The sequence below is a fragment of the Tripterygium wilfordii genome, chromosome 7, assembly GCF_013401445.1.
Source record: "Tripterygium wilfordii isolate XIE 37 chromosome 7, ASM1340144v1, whole genome shotgun sequence".
Lineage (NCBI taxonomy): Eukaryota > Viridiplantae > Streptophyta > Magnoliopsida > Celastrales > Celastraceae > Tripterygium > Tripterygium wilfordii.
Window position 1 is genome coordinate 15,898,071 of NC_052238.1, and position 20,171 is coordinate 15,918,241.

Here is a 20,171-nt window from a genome sequence, read left to right on the forward strand (position 1 = left end):
TCTATGGATGTCAAGGGGATAGCATTCAGAGTGTAACCTTTAGCTCGGTTTGATCACGAGGATTCCCCAGCTCAACTCTTACTTATGCCCTGAGTTCGACTGTCACACAAAACATCATTGCACGTGACCAGACAGATGAATGAGGTCCTCACCAGGATATGTGCTTTTTCCCTCTTTTTTTGGAGCCGAGAATGATATATGGTGCTCATCTTTTTGCATGAAACTTGAACGCCTGAAACGTTAATTAAATGATCGTTGCAACCAACCCATAGTCTCCCAAAAGAAAGTTCTGAAAAAAAAAAAACAATTAGCATGATGCCCTCTGAAAGAAATGATTGAACAGAGACAGATTTCAGACCCACACATCTGACCACAAAAGTTTACACTAATTGGACGAGGATAATAGCAGAAATGCTGATGCAAACAACCGCCTGAGTTTGCAGAATGTATTTATAAATTGGGTTAATACCATTTTTGCACACCGAAAGATAGTCAATGGTTCAATTTGCACACTATTGTTTAAAATGTTTCAATTTGGTCACTCAATGATAAAATTGTTAAAATTGTTTTAAGGGCAGATTTTCTCACTTTGGGACAGTCAAACTGCATATGTGGCAATCAATATTTGGGCAGTCAACGTGCCACATGTGCGGTTTGACTGCCCCAAAGTGAGAAAATCTGTCCGAAAGACCAAGTTGAAACAATTTTAAACAACAGAGTGTAAATTGAAACATTCACTATCTTTCCGTGTGCAAAAGTGGAATTAACTCTTTATAAACTAATTCAACTCAAAGACTGTTAATTATACAGACTTGGCTATACCAAAAACATAGATGTCCATTTATAGCAGCAGCTAAAGTTATTTTCATATGTACAAAATTCTACCGTCCACGATGACTCTTTTTGTAGATCATTTAGTGCATCTATTCTTTCCATGCATTTTTGGCTGGAAGGTAAACAAGACAACAAGAAAGTTGACCCCATGCATTTTCACTTAAACCCTAAATTCACTTGATCCAATCCAAGAGGTGATTTTATAAAACAATGGATTAAATGTATCAAGCCTCTTACATTTCCACAAAAAAAAAAAAAAACTAATCGAATCTCTTGCCTACACATGCAGCTACACACATAAAAAACGAAACACTTGAACCGAATGAATGCAAATCCCATTGATATACAGGAAAAGAAACATTTTGACCCTTACCTGGTCCATGTCCAATTCATGCAGGACCTCCCACACTACAGTTCCCCTCAAAACCATGGCATCCACCATATATACATCTTCCCAAGATTTTTATGGGAGACTGCTTCTGCAATTAAGCGGCGTGCCTGACCTTCAACAGCAAGAGGCAAAGATGGAGCTGCCCCAACACCCACAACAACTCCTTGCAACCTTGCCTCAATGTAACTGATGGCACGCTGAAATATCAACAAGACATGCTTCAGTTCACGTTATACTATGCTCTCAAACTGATCTGCGGGAAACTATGAGGTTTGAAGGTGCTTCTGAGGTAAATCCAATCCAGGAACCAGTTACCTATTTCTTAAGGGGCTATCTACAACATTCTAAAGTTTTTATTTTCATAAACTAGATAAGGCAGATAAGGTCTCTTCAAAACAGCAGTTATTCATTGATGGGGAAAACAGAAAAAATATGACATTAATTTAAGTAATATATACTTTTCCATGATGTAACTTTTGCATTCTCAAGCGACTCCTCGAAAAGCTAATGATGTTATTACATCTTCACACCTCTAAAACGGTTTTATAGTCGAGATCAATTCTCAACAGGAAGGTCAATAATACTAGTTCATGAAGCTTCAACTCATACAACGTTTCTGATAGTTTTGGATACTCGAAAAGGGCAGCCCCCTTAAGTTCTCAAATCTAGTTAAGTGTTTGTTTTTTTTCCCCTTCTCATAAAGACAGATTAGGTGGGCCTTGAAAATTTTGTACTTGTACTGATCGCAAACTATTGTACATAAGTTCGTAAATGTTACAATTATTAAATAGTAAGAGAGTTAAATTGATAAAATAATGCCATAGGAAACACCAGAGATCCAAACCTGTGCATGTGGGTTCTGAACTTCCACGCCACTAGATTTGTGAGATTTTGTCCACTCCACAAGAGGATCATGAATGAAAGTTTCAAGAATACTCATTAAAGTCTCCCTGTGTGTCCTCAATACTGAAAGGGTTATCTCGCAGACCCTCAAGAAGATACCCTCATATCCAGTTATGCCCAAGCCATCAATCATGTTCTGTAGGTTTAGTAAACGGTATTCAAAAGAATAATATTCAAGGTTCAGGGAACCATATGCGGCATATGCGGCCATAAATATCTATAGGAAGGAAATCATATGAAAAAACAACTAAAAAAAGATATTGCGACTATGAAAACATTTCTATTTCCACAAAAAAAAAAAAAAAAACGTTAATCGTGTTCTTTCGCAGAAGGCTACAACAAAACCAATTAATTCCAGAAAATTTTCAAAAATTATAGCCATAATTGAGAACTTCTTAACAATCGGAAAATACTATCATAGCATAAAGCCTACTGTACCTGTGTGAGCCTAAAAGGCACCAGCTCAGGCTTCTCCAACTGCAAACCTTTGTCGAATAAGCAACTGAAATCAACGTGTACACAGTCGCCAGTCGTAGAATCAAAGAGAATATTTTCTCCATGTCGATCACCCAATCCTACAATATGCCCAACCATGGACCATACTGCAGTTGTATGAGCATAAGCAATTCGAGCTCTAAACCAGGCCGCAGGCTCAGAGAATGTATTCAAGAACCATTTATGAAAAACTGGAGGAAACATTGGAAGGATCTTATTCTCCAGCATCTCAACCTCAGGCATCTTCCCTTGGCACTGATCATAAATCCGTTTAATTTGAGGATTGGTCCTCTGCCTATCAAATTTTCCACATGTTATATATATGTCTTGAAGTATATGACGAAGTCCACGAGTGTGAGGCACCCATTCCACCATGCCACAATCTTCTGTCAATGGAATTACTGCAAAGGTGCGAATGTAGAGCTTTCTCCGACGGCTTTCAGAGTATTTGGATAATAAACGGTTTATCATAGCAGTAAACTCCATCATACGGGCATCTTTCCTGAGGTCATCCTTGGGTTTGCAGAGGAATGGACGCTCAATGCCATCACTACCCAGCAAGACTATCTGAAATACGAGGGGACCAACTAATTTAAAAATGAATACAGATATGTAGTGTATGTTCTTTGCCAACTATTAGCCAACATGTTAACAATAAGGAAACATGACACTTCAATTCTTTGACATTCAGCAAACAGATGTAAATTAAGAAAATACAGAAACACACACAAACAGAATTAGAGAGAGACAGAGACAGAGAGACAGAGACAGACAGAGATCTTCATAGGTGTAATTTTGGAGCTTGGCTCAGTTTATCACAGTATATCATGTCAGACAAGGAGCTGAGACCTCAAGCGGACACAGTTATATTTCTTTCCCATTTAGTATTAAGAAAACGCAAGGAAGAAACTGTACATACTGTGTCAGACTTGGTCATGTGCGTGACACTCATACTCAGGTACAAGCAACATAATATCAGAGCAGTATAAAAACATATCAGATCAAAACAACTCTGTCTCCAGGAAAAGCTTGGAAATTCCAGCCCGTTGAAGAGAACTAAACATGTTTCTTTTCCAGAAATAAAGGGAGGAAAAAATTTAGGTTCGTGTAGAAAAACATAGTAACATTTTTAATAAAAAATGGTGTGGTGGGAAATTTTATTGCCTACTTCAAACAAAACTTTCCACAACTACTGAGTAATCTCTCTCATCTAGAACTAGGGAACAATATACCTTCTTAGGTCGCTGCAGAGATGTAAGAATTTCAGCCTCATCTGCTATTCCCAATATTGTTGGAAGATCCGAGTTAGAGAAGATATCAGATGTACGTGAATCAGAAAGATTCACATCATAGGTTGGAATATTAACTGTAAGGGATTGCTGAAGTGGCATGATGATTCCCATGGGCATCATCCTCTTCAAGGCACTGAATTCGGTTGATATATTTATTGTCTTTGCTTTAGGCTGGCCCCCATGGAAGCAAAGTTTAATTAGATGATCAATCAGGCTAGCAAACTGAACAAATATGTTGCTATTGCCATTTCCTTGGTTGAACCTTTTTCGTGCATCTTGTATGATCTCTGCAGCCGTTGCCCGCCTTGAAGGAATGGTGGATTTTGAAACGGCAGCCATAATCCATAAAGCTTGCTGAGGGTATTGTCTGAGAACAGATGTGATGATGTGCTTAACTAAACTAACAATTTCTTCGTTCTGGTGGCAGATTCTAGAAACCAACTGAGGCAGCACTGTCAACCACTGGTAGGTTGGCAGATCCTTCAAACAGCCTCGCATTATACTCAATACCTGGCAAACATGAATCGAGAAAGAAATGAAATAGCAGGGCTTCGAATGCCATTAAGATTTATACACAAGACAAGTATTTCAAGGCGAAAGTACAAGATTACCTTCAGATGAACATTTTTCAAATCATTATTGGATGATGAGCCACTTCTCTGATAAAAGCTCCCAAAATCAAACCAAAGAGTCAATAATCTTGGAAGTGCCTGAAAAAGATTCTTGTGCCCCCGATGAAGCCCCTTAGCATAGAATAACAGTACATCAGGTAAGTAAGACCACCAGCGCTTCTCTGAATTTAAATTCGAGGAGGCAATAGAAAAAGTTGATGCTACTGTCCTTGGGCCCAGTTCAAAATTATCTTCCTGGCGTTTCCTAGCATCAATAAGCACTTCATCACAATACTTAGCCATGTAGAAGTATCCTTTATCCCACTTGGGCTGCAGTTCCTTCACCCTGGAGTAAAGACTTATAACATCTTCCTTCTGCTTCTGCCCAGTGTAATGAATCCATCTGGAGTACAAGAGGAGGGTCTTTGCAATCTCTCGATTTTCATTTATAGCTTGTGAGTCACAAGGTAAAGGTGGTGGGTTCAGGGGAACAAGTGACAGGCTAGTGATTGATGATATTGCAGCAGAGCCTATCACCTCTACCGGCATGTTCAGGAGAGATTGCTGCAACTCTGCAATAGCACCATCTGCTCGCCTAGTACTCCACATAAGCTTGGCCTTCTCCATGTGAACATTAGGTGCCCCTGAAGCCTGGGCTTCTAAAATTGCCTGGTTTGCAGTCTCATAGTGACCAGCCAAGCGACACAGCTTTGCATATTGAATCCAGCAGTTCCCAACTTGAGCACTAAGACCACTTGCACTATACACCAGCCTTCGAAAAGCCAAAAGTGGCTCCCTTGCCCAGAGGGATGGTTGTGTAAATCTCAGTCTATTTTCCCAGTTCTCCATTACTTTTGTGAACCTCGGATCACCCAAGCGAAATGATGTCTCCAAGAAAGAGTTCTCAGCAAGAAGAGAGTGGAAGTCGTCTAACTCCCGCAGCACGTGAAGTTTAACGACAAACGGATAAGCTCTCATATACGAATCCATACCTGCAGCAGCAAGAGGAGCAATCAGAGCTTGTTTGGACAATGCAATTTTCTCAGCAACTGAAAATTGATCTTTCTTCATCATTGCCTGTAGAATCTTGGCAACATCCAATTCAAAAGACGCATTACTCTCAGAGCTGCTACAAAGTAAGCCTTCTTCATCAGCTCCGCTAAGGTACTCATCCATCAAGTCCCACCTGCTAAGCCTCCATGCTGCCTGCACACCTTGCATGCACCATGTTTTCTTGTATTGAGGGATCCTAGATATTAAACCATCCACATGAGTGACCATGGCCTGAAGATGACATGTGTTCAGTAAACAATTAAGGACATCTGAATGCCTCTGAACTGATTTGGGTTCCATTTGCAAAGCTTGTTCACAAGAAGTTAAAACCTCAGCCCAGTTTCCTGCCTTTTTGTTTACTAAGAGCTGGTCTTGTAAGCTTAATGATTTACGTAAACATGCTAAGCCAGAAAGGCCATCCGGTTCATCCATGCAGCTATATATTTCCATCAAATAAGAAACATCTTCATCCTCAAAAATACCACTCCTCTCTGCGGCAGGGTTAAACGAACCTGACTTTGAACGCACATGAGACTCAAAGTACATCAAAGACCTTGCATAAGCCTGACATCGAAAAGAAGCCCTGGCAAGGCTTAGCTTTGGGATTGCAGTTAGAAGTTCCGAAACATATTTACACTGTATCAGGAGTTGATCCTGATCTGTCAAAGAAATTGGGCTCTGATTCTTTGACTTGGAAGTCTGTTGCTTAGAAAGTGATAGCAAGGATTGGGAGAGAGCTACTTCTCGTTCAACGTCATCCACCCATTGCCCAAGATTATCAAGGAGTGTGAACACAGCTTGAATGCAAACTTCACTTTTCCCACCACTAAAACCGTGAACTGCAGCTCTGTTGTTTTCGGATGCTGCAGCATCAAGAACAGAAAGGATTTCTTCAGCTATGCTTTGGCGTGCCTCCTCAGTACCATGACAAACAACATTGAGTACTAAATACGGCAGCAAATATACTGCTGTTTGCATGTCGTGACGCACTATGCCTCGACAAGAATTAAATATACTTGCACGCGAGCCAGTTGCATGTGCAGTCAGCTTTTTTATCCAAAAGAATATCCATCTTCTGAAAGACATAGAAGGCCTGTAGATAGGGCCAGAAGATACTGATTCAGACACATTTGGAAGCTGAAATCTAGATGTTAAGCAAGGAGTTATTATCTCTTTTACATAATTGGAGAACCGGTCCCATAATCTCTGACCTCTCCTATTCATCTCACTGCTGCCACTACTCTTATTCCCATGTGGTGTGACTTTCACAATCTCCTTATCCTTCATTGTCTGTGATACACGAGCAGCAACATTCTCATCTAGCGATGCTTCACAACCTGCAATCTTTAACAGCTCCTGTATGGCCAATGCAGCTGAGTCTTGAATAATGGTGTCTGGTGCAGCTCTAAACGCCCTGGCCAGATGCCTGTGGATCAACTCAAAGATAAGGTCGTCATCTGAACATTCGATTTTGAAGCGCTGGCATGAAAGACCCTTCACTTTGGCAGGGTCAACTGCACCTAATGCACCGAGGCAATCAGCACATACTAACTTAAGCCGCTGTCCAACAACAGTTCTTGATTCTTCGGCACATCCTCTCAGTAACGATGTGATCAAAGAGCTCAAAACATCCATTTCCGATGTAACTTCACCAGTGATTAGAGCAGTAACATCATCCCTTCTCAGATCCAGTAGCTTGCTCAACTCACGTGCTACCATATACCTCACATTCAGGTTCTCGTGATTTAGACCGTCAACAATGTCTCTTAACTGATCCTTCAAATTTATGGATCCACGAGCTTCTTGGATAGCATTATTAACTTCTGTTAGCGCGGGAATGCTGGGAAGTGGAGCAAATTCATGTATATGCTGCTTAAGGATAACTTTGTTTTTCAAAACCAGCCCTTCCAAAATTTTCACAGCCTTATTCAAATGCATGGAAGGACTTTCTTTTTCCTTCTCCAAGAAAGGAATAAGAGCGGCAAAAACCTGACAAATTATGTGTTTGATGCTAGATGATGATTTTTTTGCTAATTGCTCGATGAAAAAGTGCAAGACAGATAGGCCTTCACTCTGTAGTGTTTCCTTATCAATAGCATGCATGAGAAGAACCATTAACTTTGGCACATAAGTATTAAGATGAGAGCCCATCATTTCAATTAGCATCTCAATGCGCTGCAAAGCTTGTTTCTGCAGCGAAACATCCTCTGCATGAAGCATTTTCCTATCAATACTGTTAAGGAGGCCAACAAAATGATTCCTCAAGAATCCAGGAAGATCCTCCACGCCAGTCAGAACTTTAGCAACTTCTTTTATCATATCAGGTACCCTTGCTAACCTATAGAGAAAGAAATAATCATAACTGGCAGAGTAATCAACAATACTTAATTCCATTTCGAAGAATCATATAATAGCTCGACAAATAATTAAAATGAATATATTCATAACGCAATTCTTCACAACATGTCCTACTGAACTGCAACAAAAAAAATAAGAGGTTGTAAACCAAAAGCCCCTGTAAATATATACCAAGAAAACCAAAAAATGTCTCACAGGTTGGAAGTGAAGGAAAAAAAAAAACTGCTTGAAAGTATTTCGAAGTTGACCTAACTTTTAGGATAAAATTGTAATAATATGTAATTTCTATTCATCATTTTGAACATATAAAATAATTTCAATTATCCTACAAACATACCCTATGAAACTATCTTACTATGCTCAAACTCTAAGGCGGAGTAAATTTTGAAAATGTCTAAAATAATCGAATCCCTGGAGTGAAAACCACACATCTAATGATACAATAAACAAAATAAAAACAATTACATGTTCAAAGCTGAAAAGGCTAATAATGCATACACGAAAACTAGATCACTAAGGTCAAAAAATCCTAACTTTGGATAAAAAAAATGTTAATCCATCCATCCCTAAACCATACATCTGAAAGAAGAAAATAAGCCGCAGAACAGGAAAGGAAACAACACTGATCAGTAAGTTTAGGTGCTCTATACCGGTTAGTTATCTCAGGTGGATCACCACCATCAAGAAAGCAAATTAGTTCATCAAGAAGTGCAGGTAATGCAGCTGCAAATAGTTCTTGGTTGTCAGAACCAGTCTGCTCGTGGTAAAATTGCAGAGTATTAAGCAACTTTTGTCTATCAGCTTGATGGAGAGCATATGCAAGCACTTTGGGTAGCCAATTAACTATAAGAGGCACCATGTCAGTATTCAAACACTTGGCTAACTCATACAAGGTGTGAATCGCTTGATCATTGTCCTGTTGAGAAACTACAAGCTTTGGAAGAACTATCGGGGTCATTTTTTTTACAAGTTCTTCTGTCTCGACGCCAAAAATGGCCTCTGCAAACTCTCTGACAATTTTGGGGCGGCTTACAAGTCTCCAAGATAGATAATCAAACAAGTCATTCCGAATATGAACAACTTTCGAAAGCAGTAGCTCAAGTCCTCCTTTAAGATGGAAGGAGCAACATTTATGTATTAACCTAGAAGCATTTATCCTCACCGACACATGTGAGTTATCCAGCTGATCAACCAACAATATAAGCGAAAAGAAAAAAAGCTGACTGTAAATATCAACAACGATCATAATTTCTGCTACAGACTCCAAAAGAGTTTCAAAGATTTGTGGATCTTCAGTTGCTACCAAAGCATGTTTAATAATGTCCAGGAATTTCTGTTCTTTATTCTTATTTGATCCATCCCCATCCACAAATAGACAACTCAATACAGAATCCTCAAGGAAGGAACCAACCTGTAAACAAAAAGCTTCTCTTATAGCCTTATTTCTATGAAGCAGATGAAATTCAATGCACTTAATCCATTCCAGTCTTGTTTTAAGCAAAATATCTGCAGGCCCATGTACAAGGATACGCTTTATAGTATTCACGCAGGCAAGTGCAATCTCTTCAGAAGACTCGTTATAGATAAGCTTGAAAAAGAAAGATTGCAGATGGGAAAAATCACAATTCAAACCTACTTCCACACTTTGTATATGAGACAGTTCCATTGTGCATAGCTCATGATTGTGCTGAACATGTTTGTCACACTTCGAGCACCAGAATCCTTGCAGTAAATAATCTACAGTCTCAATGCGCTTTTCAGTATCAACATTTAGAAACAACTTGCATTCACCTTTATCTACAGCACTAAGACCCTTGCAAGATCCATAAAGGCATGACAGAAAACCAAGAGTTGAAGGGATAATCTTCTTAACTTTAGCATGCCCTTCTTTCTCCAAAAACCTTCAAATTGAGAAACAAAAGCAAGTAATAGAATTAATTCAGAACTCTTTACACGACAAATCCATGCACAGAGGGGCCACAGCATGAATTGAAATAGAAACTGAACCAAACTAGTTTATTTATCTCAATATATTACCACAATGGAGTACAACTGTACAACACAATTCCCTTGTCACGAGAAAAGGATTTGATGGCTTTTAGCATACTTTAACTTGAAGATATTCACTGTATAAGTAGCCAATACTCGATTCTATTCAAATCATTTAAGAATGTCATATTGTTTAAAAATAAAGGATTGGCCTGCATAATCAAATATATGGTGTCCAGACACAGATACGGGGTACATATTTCTGACTCCTCATTAAAAACCAATTGTCACCAAGCAGATGGAATTGCACAATAAGATAGATATTCCATATTGTGACTCGTCTATCGCCGTAAATATGAAGCCAATTCTTGCTTCCATGTTCAATCACAAGTAGCAATAGATAAACTAAACATCTTGTGTCCTGACATGCAAAACATTTACGGAGACACTTTTTCTAGCAAAAGCAATATATCATAAATTTTTATTTTGTTTGCTCATGCATCAGACAGAATACTCTCATCAGGTGATTCCATTCCTCGACAATTACGCACAGAAAATGAATAATTCAATCAAACATCCATAAGTAATAAAAGGAATAGCAAGTTTCATTTTCAACTTACTGTAGCCTTCTAAACATATGTGTGAGTACTTCCAGACCGGACCACAAGACCATTACTGGCATAGAAATCATTGCTTCCAATCGAACTTCTTCCACTTCATCGGAAAGACCCAAATCCAAGATTTCCAAATCACTTTCAGTTTTCAAGCTAGGTCCAAGCTTTGATGCCACTTGGACAGAGATACATTTTATTTTCCATAGAGGATGAGGCTCATTTACCGCAAGGAAATGGGTCCATGGAAGCTTTAGCACTACATGTATAAGATCTGCAGCATCACGCTTAGTTTTGAGGAGCTTATTCTCAATGGAAAGAATGCCTGGTTAACACATGAAAAGCTAAAAGAGTTACAAATGGATTATTGACATATAAAAGCAACAACAAAAAGAAGTTTGAAGAGAGAAATGGTAATGTCAGCAAGAAATTATCAGTGTTCTTACCAGAACCTTTGGCATAAAGTTAACAACAAAAAGAAGGCTTGGAAAAAATAATGACGGATTGTACATACAAACTCTCTTACTCTGCATAAGCATGATGCCATGAATTCCTTCCAGATAGATGGAAATATAAAATGGAATTGAACTTCCCTGCTTTGCCTACACAAAGTAAGTACAATCAATGACCATGCAAAACTGAATCATTCTCTAACAATTGTAAATTTAAGCATACCTGCTCACATATCCAAGGGATCCATTCATGCATCAGCTGAAAGATGCGAAGTGACATATTTGTTTTTGTATTTGTAGAGAAGGCAGTGCAAAGGATGCTAAGAGCTGATAACAAAACATCTGGCCCAAACGAATTGGATTGGGCTGGAGGAGGGCTCAACAGTTCCACAAATGAAAGAAGTGATTTATACACATAATTGGCATAATCTACCTCTATTTCAGAATAAGCTGAATGATAAAGCTTGCCTTTCGGAACATCAATATTAGAAGCCATAACTTCTTCATCTACCTTATGACGTTTGACATTGAAACCATCAACATCCAGGATATGCCTTTTCTCTCCAACCCTCGAGTACTCAACTGAGGTATTTATTGGCAATGGTAAACCCAAACTATCATTATTTCTTATACTGCCTTCATTATGATCGGGACCAAGTAGGGACAGAGCTACTCGAAAGCAATTAATCAATGGAAAACAAGGTTCAGGAAGACAGAGCATATTAATAAGAGACTGCGGCCTCCAGATATGAGGAGGGCAAGTTTTAGCAATCCGTGTGTATGCATTGCACAATGCAACCTGAAAAAATGTCAATTCATATTAAAATGGAAAATGTTATTAGCCTCCTAAACAATCTAGTCTCCCAGATATCTAAGATATAAAGAAGAGAAAAAAGTATTCCTCACGAGAACGGCCAAACTTGACAAAGTGAGACCAAGTTAGCTATTTAACCTTGAGCTCTTGGCTTTTGGTTCTGCACACTGATTGAGGGAAAACATTGACTACATCGGCAGCTGTGAGCTTGACCACATCATCAGGACAACGAGAGTGTATTACATCAAGACAAGTGCCCAAAGAGGAATCATAGGCCATGTCTCTGCATTGTAACCCTGATATTAGAGAACAAATCTAAAACAATATAACAAAATCATCTATGATTCAATAATTCAATGAAAAGGAAACAGAAAATAACATTTCCAAAAAGTCACGGAAAGTCATTTAAACAATGGAACAGAATGAACCCTCCACAAGAACCAAGGTTGTCAACTATGACAAAACAACCAAGATTACAACCCTTAGAACTTGATTTTCTGTTAGGTATAACAAAAACTCCAAAAAGAATAATGCATTTCTAGATGTCTTGAACCAGGGAGACTTCGCATAGCAGCCTTCTTTTAAGGTAAAAAATTAGACTTCCAGTAACGAAGAGGAAAAGGTATACATACCTTAAAACAGGGAATCCGTCTTTGTTCTCACTCAATATGGTGCATACGGACTGGATCAAATTCTCACAAGGAACAATGTCATAATTTATCACTGATTGAACGATGCGTGCAAAATCAAAGCATGCCTATCATAAAGTTTTTTAGCTGTCAGATTAGCCAGTAGCCACAATATTTCCAATCATAGCATCTAAAAAGCCCATTAGAAAAACCAAATAAACTATCATTGTCAAGTAATAGCCATGCTGCCACCCACCATATGCAGATCAGCATTTCCATAACATAATAGGGAGCATGCAGCCGAAACATTTGACACACCTATGAGTCCTTCCACATACAGAGTTCCTTCAGCAATGCATTTGCTCAGAAGCTTAACGATACATGCTGCAAAAGGCTGCCACCTCCTCCTGCCCGTAGTATTAATCAAAATACCAGGGCCATCACTGATTTTATTACTTGCTGGGAGATCACAAAGACAGGTTGAATCATCCAGAACTCCAGTAAAAGACTCACGGAAACACTTGACACTCGATCTTGCAGATTCTGCAACACTCCTGTTGTTGGCACAAATTGATGCCACATATAAAAGATCTATGCAAAGAGAAATGTAAGTTAAATTTCCATTAAGTTTAAACTGCGTACATGAAATCAAGTAATAATGAAAAGAACAGCAAATATATGAAACTGTATGAGGCTTCTTAACAAGTGTCTTAGCAGACCCCAACCCCCTCCCCAGCCCAGAGAGAGAGACAGACAGAGAAAGAGATTGAAGGAAAAGGATATGAACTGATTATGTCATCCTGGAGAGATGCATCAAACGGTCACCACAGACAATCATATAACCCAAGCACCATGGATATTGAAAACTATATAAGATTGGTCAATTATCTCAAGAAGTGATCACCATCAATTCATAAGAGAAACCTTAATAGAGTTCTTTTGTCTTGTTACCTTCAATAGCTAACATGGCATCAATGAAAAACTGTCGGTATGCATCTCGTGCTCCAGTGCGAAGCAAGGATAATAATGATCCAACAGTCTCAAAGATCACTCCATGTCGAGAACTGAAATATATCCCACTTTGGTCAAAGAGATGATAATAGCCCAAAAAAAGGATTAGTAAGAAAAGCAGAATTATTTCAACTGGAACTGTGTAGTAAGGACTTTACTTCACGAAATACTGCTTCAACAAAAGAAAGGTATTTTTTCCATAAGATTCATAAAAAACAAAATGTAACTGCAAAGGCTTAAAAATTCTTAATGTAGAAAGAAACCTGCCAAGAGAACCATTTCCTGAACTAGTCAGATGCTCAAGAGAAAATACAGCAAAAACTGGGAAAACATCATTTTTCTATGTGCTTCCATTAAGTCATTTGGAGGAAATTCGCATGGCCACCTGTATATCGAAAAAAGCAAGCACTCATTGGCTCATCACAATTCATTTGTGAAACCCACAGTTACTAATTTAATTAGCACATCGACAAAAATCTTGGCTTTGATTGTGTCTCCTCAAACAAGCATCTCTGCTGGAAACTGGCTTAAGAAGTTAAGATGGGATATTGGGATGTAACACCCAGAGCTACAATTGATACTGGTATTGTCAAATAACTATCAAGCCTACCCTCTGATCGAGATTAAATTCATCCCCCAAAAGCTCCCATAGGTAGCATCAAAACTGCAAGTCTGCAAGATAATCACTTCGAAGGATGAGCCACAGCAAACTCAATTCTCTATCCTCCACCACCAAAGTCTTTCCGGCATAAAATGACAAGCATGTGTCATAATTTAAGAAGTCTCTTCTGCATACCTCCCTAGTCACCCACAAGCAATCGAAAGGAAAAGAAATTTTTGGCTCTCCGAGGCCAAGCAGCCCAAGACAGATTCGTCCTCATATTGGAAGCAAACCTAGTACATCAACGTTTCGCAAAATTCATAAGCTATCTAGTATGACTTTAGAAATTCACTTCGCACTTGACCAATTTTTACAATCAGAAATAGGAGTTCCAGCCTAATATCTCACTTCTTCCAGGAATTCAGAAAGCACTGAACATATATACCCTTCTTTTTCTTATTCCATTAGAGCTTCTTGCTATGCGAATGGTAAGGGCGGCTTTTAAATTGTTAGCAGTGTGTGCTATGTTTTTGGCATCAATAGTTTATATGAGTGGTAGTGAAAGATTCAAAGGTGGAAAACTAATCAAAGCCAAATCGTGTTAGACTTCTTGCCACCGATAAAAATCAAACCATTGCAAAACTAGAAGCTATTACTGAGCAACTCACGGCCCTCCCACCCATTTCTAACACTTGAATCCCCAGACAATAAATGGATAGTATACCACAGCAAACCATCCATAATTCTCCCTAGAATAGTATAGGAGGAGGGAATCTTTGCCTAGCCTGGTTGGGCTGCTCTAATAGGCCTTATGGAAGCATATGGAATGTCCTTAGATGTGAATGGTCAAAAAGGTTACTGAAATGATTCCTCTCGACAGGCTTCTCTCATCAAACATCAGCAACTGAAATTTCCATTCAAAAATTTCAGGCATTCCAGAATAAACAGGTTCTTTGATGAGCGTTTGGCTACTGAACCATTTGGAGTATATATGCTACTCCAAATGGTTTGCCAAACGAGCACTGAGTCGCTCAAGTAATTACTTTGCCGTTCTACTCTGAATTCGATGCTTCATTTTTTGATAGGGGAGAAATTCAAATTCTCCGAAAATAATGTTTTAAGTCAAATTCACACAACAAGCCAGTGTAGATACCAGATAATATGATACAAAGATTTAAGAACTAAATAACATATTTGAATAAACTGAAAATGTATTTCAAATAATAAAAATAATTAAATAGGAAAATAAAACTTCTCAAATCACCTACCAGAATTCAGGTTCTGCAAAGAAGGGCAATATCCGACCAATCAAAGGTAAAATTGCACTGGGCTTTCCATGGTAAAAAACACCAGGAAAATTTTTTGCAGTATGAGATATTAGCTTCAGCACAGCGATAACCTCTCTCTCCTTGGCTGCAAGAGGTGAAACATGAACAAGAATGTGACATAATCCCTTCAAAAAATAGCATAGTAAACGAAGCACCAGCAAATCCCTCAACCTTAACACTCAATTGATCATTACCTGGTCTCCAACAACTTCTAACAAAACTCCACTTCATTGAACTTAGTCAAATGGAATAGACTATCAGATAAAGTTACTCAAGCTTTGGCTCAAAGGGAAAGATCTAAACCCCAAAACCTTCATTAGGAGAGATGGATTGGAATTCTCTCCCACGAAAAAGGAACTTTTTTGCTTAAAGTAAAAAATTTAATAAAGCAACAAGGGTTCCATAAACCCCAAACAAACTGAGCCTTCATTGACAGACCCTAACTGGAGCTGTTACTAAATTTTGTTCATTTGCTTAATTTGCCCAACCATTTTAGCATCCGATAACTGGGGGAAAAAAAAAAAGAACTACTGCTATCGCTCAAGCCTACTGGACAAATGTAACCGATAGATTCCCTGTTTCCTGAACTCTCAAGCCTCCTCTTTTCTCCTTCAGTAAATTTCTTCTTCTTCTTATCTCTCATTCATGAAAGTGAAGATGAAAGAAAAAGCCTATAGGACATTATTCTAGGTCTATATTTATTTTCTCGAGAAGTAAACGCGATCAAGGCCACAAAGCTAGGGCTTAATACAGAGAGTAATGAAAGTACCCGAGGAGGAAGGGACAACATAGGTGTGAAGGAGATTGGGAAGAATAGCACGAAATCGTATCTCTAAAGCATCGTCCTCTCCGTTGTTCGGAGGCGTCGACGACGATGCCGCAATCCGTTCTCGGAGCTCGCTCATCAAACTCGACAGATTGCTTGCCATTTCCCCTCTCCCTCTTCCCTCGCAAATTCGAATTGGTTTACATTTTTGTCCTCCAAACCCTCATCGGTTGCTTTACAGTCTCCATACATTCTTCCATGACACACTTTCTTTGGAGCACCCTTCATCACTGCCCTTCATTTTGACTTGACAACCAAAAATGAAATCTCAGCCTTCCATTCACCCTTGCTGTCTAAGAGTGATTAAATAGCTAAAGCCCACTACTCTACTCCAGTAAAAAAGCCTCAAACAAGGCCCACTTCTTCCTTTGAAACCCAAACAAGGCCCAAAACAAGCCCATTAAGATCCACGAATGATGATTGCATTTCGAGCTTGACATCTCTCATGCCTGCTGACTATGTTTGAATGTAAATCAGAAAACTTGGTATCAAAGTGATATTGTCTGTCCTGGTCAAATGTCCGCACGTATTTCATATATATTTGTTCTCTTGGACCATCTCCGAAGTACTTAGGCCTAGAAAACGCGTTATTTGTATGAGAAGAGCTGGAACTTTGATTGTATACCATCCAATGTTCCTAGCTAGTCCTAAAAATCTCTCTTCTCTACCCCTATAAGACCAAGACCACAAATCTCTGCTCCTCCATCCCAACACCACTGCCCGCTCCTCTCCACAACCGGCGATGGCATCAGAACAAGCAAGAACCCTACAACACCAAGGTTTTATTACCCCAACTGGTAGTCGCAGTTCAGCTCACAAGGCAGCAAATTAAGATTGGCCAACATGTTATGTGAGCAAATATTCAAATCATATGTTTAGTCTTTATTTTAGCAGTTTTTTAAGTAAAAGAATTTTAGAAGGCAACCAGATTTGAAAGATGACTTATGGGGTATGTAAGTATAGATCATATATATGCAGAATTCCAATTTCATTCATAGATATGCAAGCGTTTGAATCATTATAGACTTTGACTCTTCCCCTTGTGGTTTGACTGTCAACATGATATACTCAGATAGATTAAAAGATTTTATTGATAAGATGGTGAAGGAAAATCATTGAGAGTTGCACGTTCGTTTAAAACTTTGATACGGAGCAAATCACTTGCTCCATTGCAGGCTACAACAGCTATTAGCTTGGGACGAGGAGCACCCGTCTCGTGTTCTTCCTTCTTTGTGGCTTTGATTTTTCCTAGTTGGAGGGAGCTTTATTTGCGCCTTGGTAGTTTCAACTACACTCCAGTTTTGGTCAACTTAGCTTTAACCTTCTGTTTTTCTAGTTATGTGGCCATCACACCTCATCACTAATTTTCAACGAGAGACTTACGAGTAGGAAGGGAAACTTGCGAGCACACTCTCCCTGTCCTACACTGCCACTGCCCCACTGAGCACGCCAAATCATATTCAACTGTGCTTCGAATAATAGAAGAGAGCTGAAAAAGCTTCACTCTTTGGATGCTTCACCACCTTCTTATTTGGCAGAAGCAATTTGTTTTGCTCTGTCTATCCTTGGAAAGCTTTGCATACACATAGAAGTTATCCTTAGTCTTCCCTTAACCCAACTGTTATATAAAGTGGCTCATATTGGAAGTATTACTTTACACCTAAGAGCTCTAGCAAAGGGGAACTTGTGTGAGAGCTAGGAGAGCGTAGCATACCAATCAAGTACGATATTAATGATGTGAGTTGGTTATTTTTAGTATGGGGTATAATTGTATTTTTGGATGCCCAAGTAGCTTCCTATAAAAGAGGGAAACAGTAGTCGCAATTGTATTACTGCAATTCTCATAGTGAAAATAGCTATAAATTCTGTGGACGTAAACACTATTGTTGAACCATGTAAACTTTGTGTTGCTCTTCTTCTTTCTCTTTTCTGTTTTTCGATTATTGCTCTATTATATGTGTTCTGCGAAGGTCATGTTTTACAACACCAACAAAATCTATACCAAAATGAGAGTTGTGTCAGTGAATATGCGGATATTTCATTGAGGTTCTTAGATGCATGCAGCAACACGAGATGCTATCCATGTTTTTATGTGGCTCAAGATTAAGAAGCCCAAGGCCCATAGCTCTATTTGGTAGCTCAATTGGGTTCTTGGCGGGGTTGGGTCTAAGTGGGCTTTTGATTGCTGTTGGAGGCCATGTTATCATTGACAATGGGATGCAAGGAAACCTCTTCAACCCTAATAAGTGGAAAATAAATAAATAACAAAAGTGACCAATATATAAGTAGCAGCAGTAATCCTAATGTTTTTTGTCTCAGCTATCCCAAATACTAAGATGGATCCACACGATATCATATTGATCTTATGGGACCCACGATTTTCACATGAATATGTGTTCATCTCAACATTTGAGATATCTAAAACAAAAGAAAATAGTGAGATTCTTGACATTTTTGCATTAAATTTGATATTTGCTTTGAGACAATGGAACCTGAGACAACCCTAATACCTTCAGTGGCCACTCACTTGTACTATCAAAGGCACAAACACATTGCCCACAAGTTGAAAATTAATTCAGTGGCTGACATTAGAATCTCTAGCTTTTACGTACCTAGCTATACAATATACGAAGTTGCAATCTCTTGAAAATAACTTCAGTGGCCACTCACTTGTTCATTATCTATTGGACGAAATTATTGTGGTGAGTGGTCCTTTTAAAAAGAATGAATGAGATGACAAGCAATGTGCCACCATTAACATTTGTTGTTCATTATCCTCACTTTTTTTATCATGGTTAGTTCCCCATTAAGGGCAGAAAAATGACACATATAGTGACTATCCATTATCGAATACCCTAGCTTCTAATTAAGTTGGAAAAAATGACTTATTATACCAGAGTAGTGCTGCCTAGCCCATATAATGATAACTCATAGGAGTCAAATTCTCTTAAACAAAATTTTAAAACGTTTTATTTCTCAAAATACATGTTATATTTTATTAAAAAAAATTACACATTTTGAATCAGCGCATAAAACACTTTCTAACAAGATTCATTGTCGATGAGTTTTATGAGGTAGATCTTAATTCCATTGTTTTTTTCAAATGGAATTTCAAAAACACAATAGATTCAAAACTAAAACAATGAATTTTAAATTGTGTTTTAAAAAACAATGGAATCTATATAAAAAAAATAAATTTTGGACAATGAATTTTGGGATAAAAGCGTTGAATAAACTTGTTGGGCTCTCATATGTTAACAAATTGATGGGCTATATGTCATTTTAAATTATACAATGATTATCCATTATCAAATACACTAGATAATATATATATATATATATATATATATATTGGTTTTTTATTCTCACCCATATTGAAAATGTCAAATTTTAAAGTCTAATATCATCATAATCTCCAAAACTTAAATTCTAATCCAACCCAAGTCCAAATTATTGTGACCTAACTCAATCCCAAAACAAATGGATGATCAACTTCATTCTCTATGCCTTTCTCTATTTATTTTGTGTATGTATACATTGACTTAAAAGGCTATTTTCCTGGCATCCTACTTTGTTGACATAGGATTTCTTTGGTCATATTTGGTTAGAGTAAAAAATTACAATTATTAACATTGTATAACAAATTTAAATTAAAAATAACATTATAATTTTTTATTTGATCAGATTTAATTAGTAGGAAATAAAATAATATAAAAATAATATATTTAAAATACATAATTGTGGGATATTGTCGAAATTGTATATTTTCTAAAAAGACATTATAAGTATTTAATAAAAAATAAATGAGGATCCTCAATCTTTAAGGAGTATTCTTATATTTTTTTGAATACTGCTTGAGACCGTCAAAAAGTGACCCCCAAAAGGCCTCCATTTAATGTGGAGTGTTGAATGTGAAGTGGGTCCTACATATGTGTTTTTAATCAATGGCTATTTTAATACCACATAGATTTGA

At 38.0% G+C, this 20,171-nt stretch overlaps 1 protein-coding gene across 5 annotated transcripts; it reads right to left on the reverse strand.

Annotated features, from left to right (window-relative positions):
* Positions 1 to 182: 182 nt before the first annotated feature.
* On the reverse strand, positions 183 to 16,378 carry LOC120001585 (serine/threonine-protein kinase ATR). Of its 5 annotated transcripts, XM_038849971.1 has the most exons (17): positions 15,313 to 15,441; positions 14,240 to 14,337; positions 14,054 to 14,115; positions 13,384 to 13,496; positions 12,689 to 13,023; positions 12,436 to 12,560; positions 11,942 to 12,086; positions 11,213 to 11,788; positions 11,052 to 11,139; positions 10,547 to 10,862; positions 8,588 to 9,838; positions 4,527 to 7,917; positions 3,856 to 4,425; positions 2,567 to 3,190; positions 2,070 to 2,264; positions 1,208 to 1,422; positions 183 to 289 (listed from the first exon to the last, which is right to left on the reverse strand). In XM_038849971.1, exons 3-16 carry the CDS (start codon positions 14,074 to 14,076, stop codon positions 1,255 to 1,257), a joined length of 7,920 nt encoding a protein of 2,639 aa, XP_038705899.1. In that variant the 5' UTR covers positions 14,077 to 14,115; positions 14,240 to 14,337; positions 15,313 to 15,441; the 3' UTR covers positions 183 to 289; positions 1,208 to 1,254. The 5 variants fall into 5 exon arrangements, with proteins under 5 accessions (XP_038705899.1, XP_038705896.1, XP_038705895.1 ...); XM_038849968.1 differs by lacking the exons at positions 14,054 to 14,115; positions 14,240 to 14,337 and adding an exon at positions 16,142 to 16,378 and having other exon boundaries at positions 11,064 to 11,139; positions 15,313 to 15,457; XM_038849967.1 differs by lacking the exons at positions 14,054 to 14,115; positions 14,240 to 14,337 and adding an exon at positions 16,142 to 16,378 and having other exon boundaries at positions 15,313 to 15,457.
* Between the last annotated feature and the right edge of the window lie 3,793 nt (positions 16,379 to 20,171).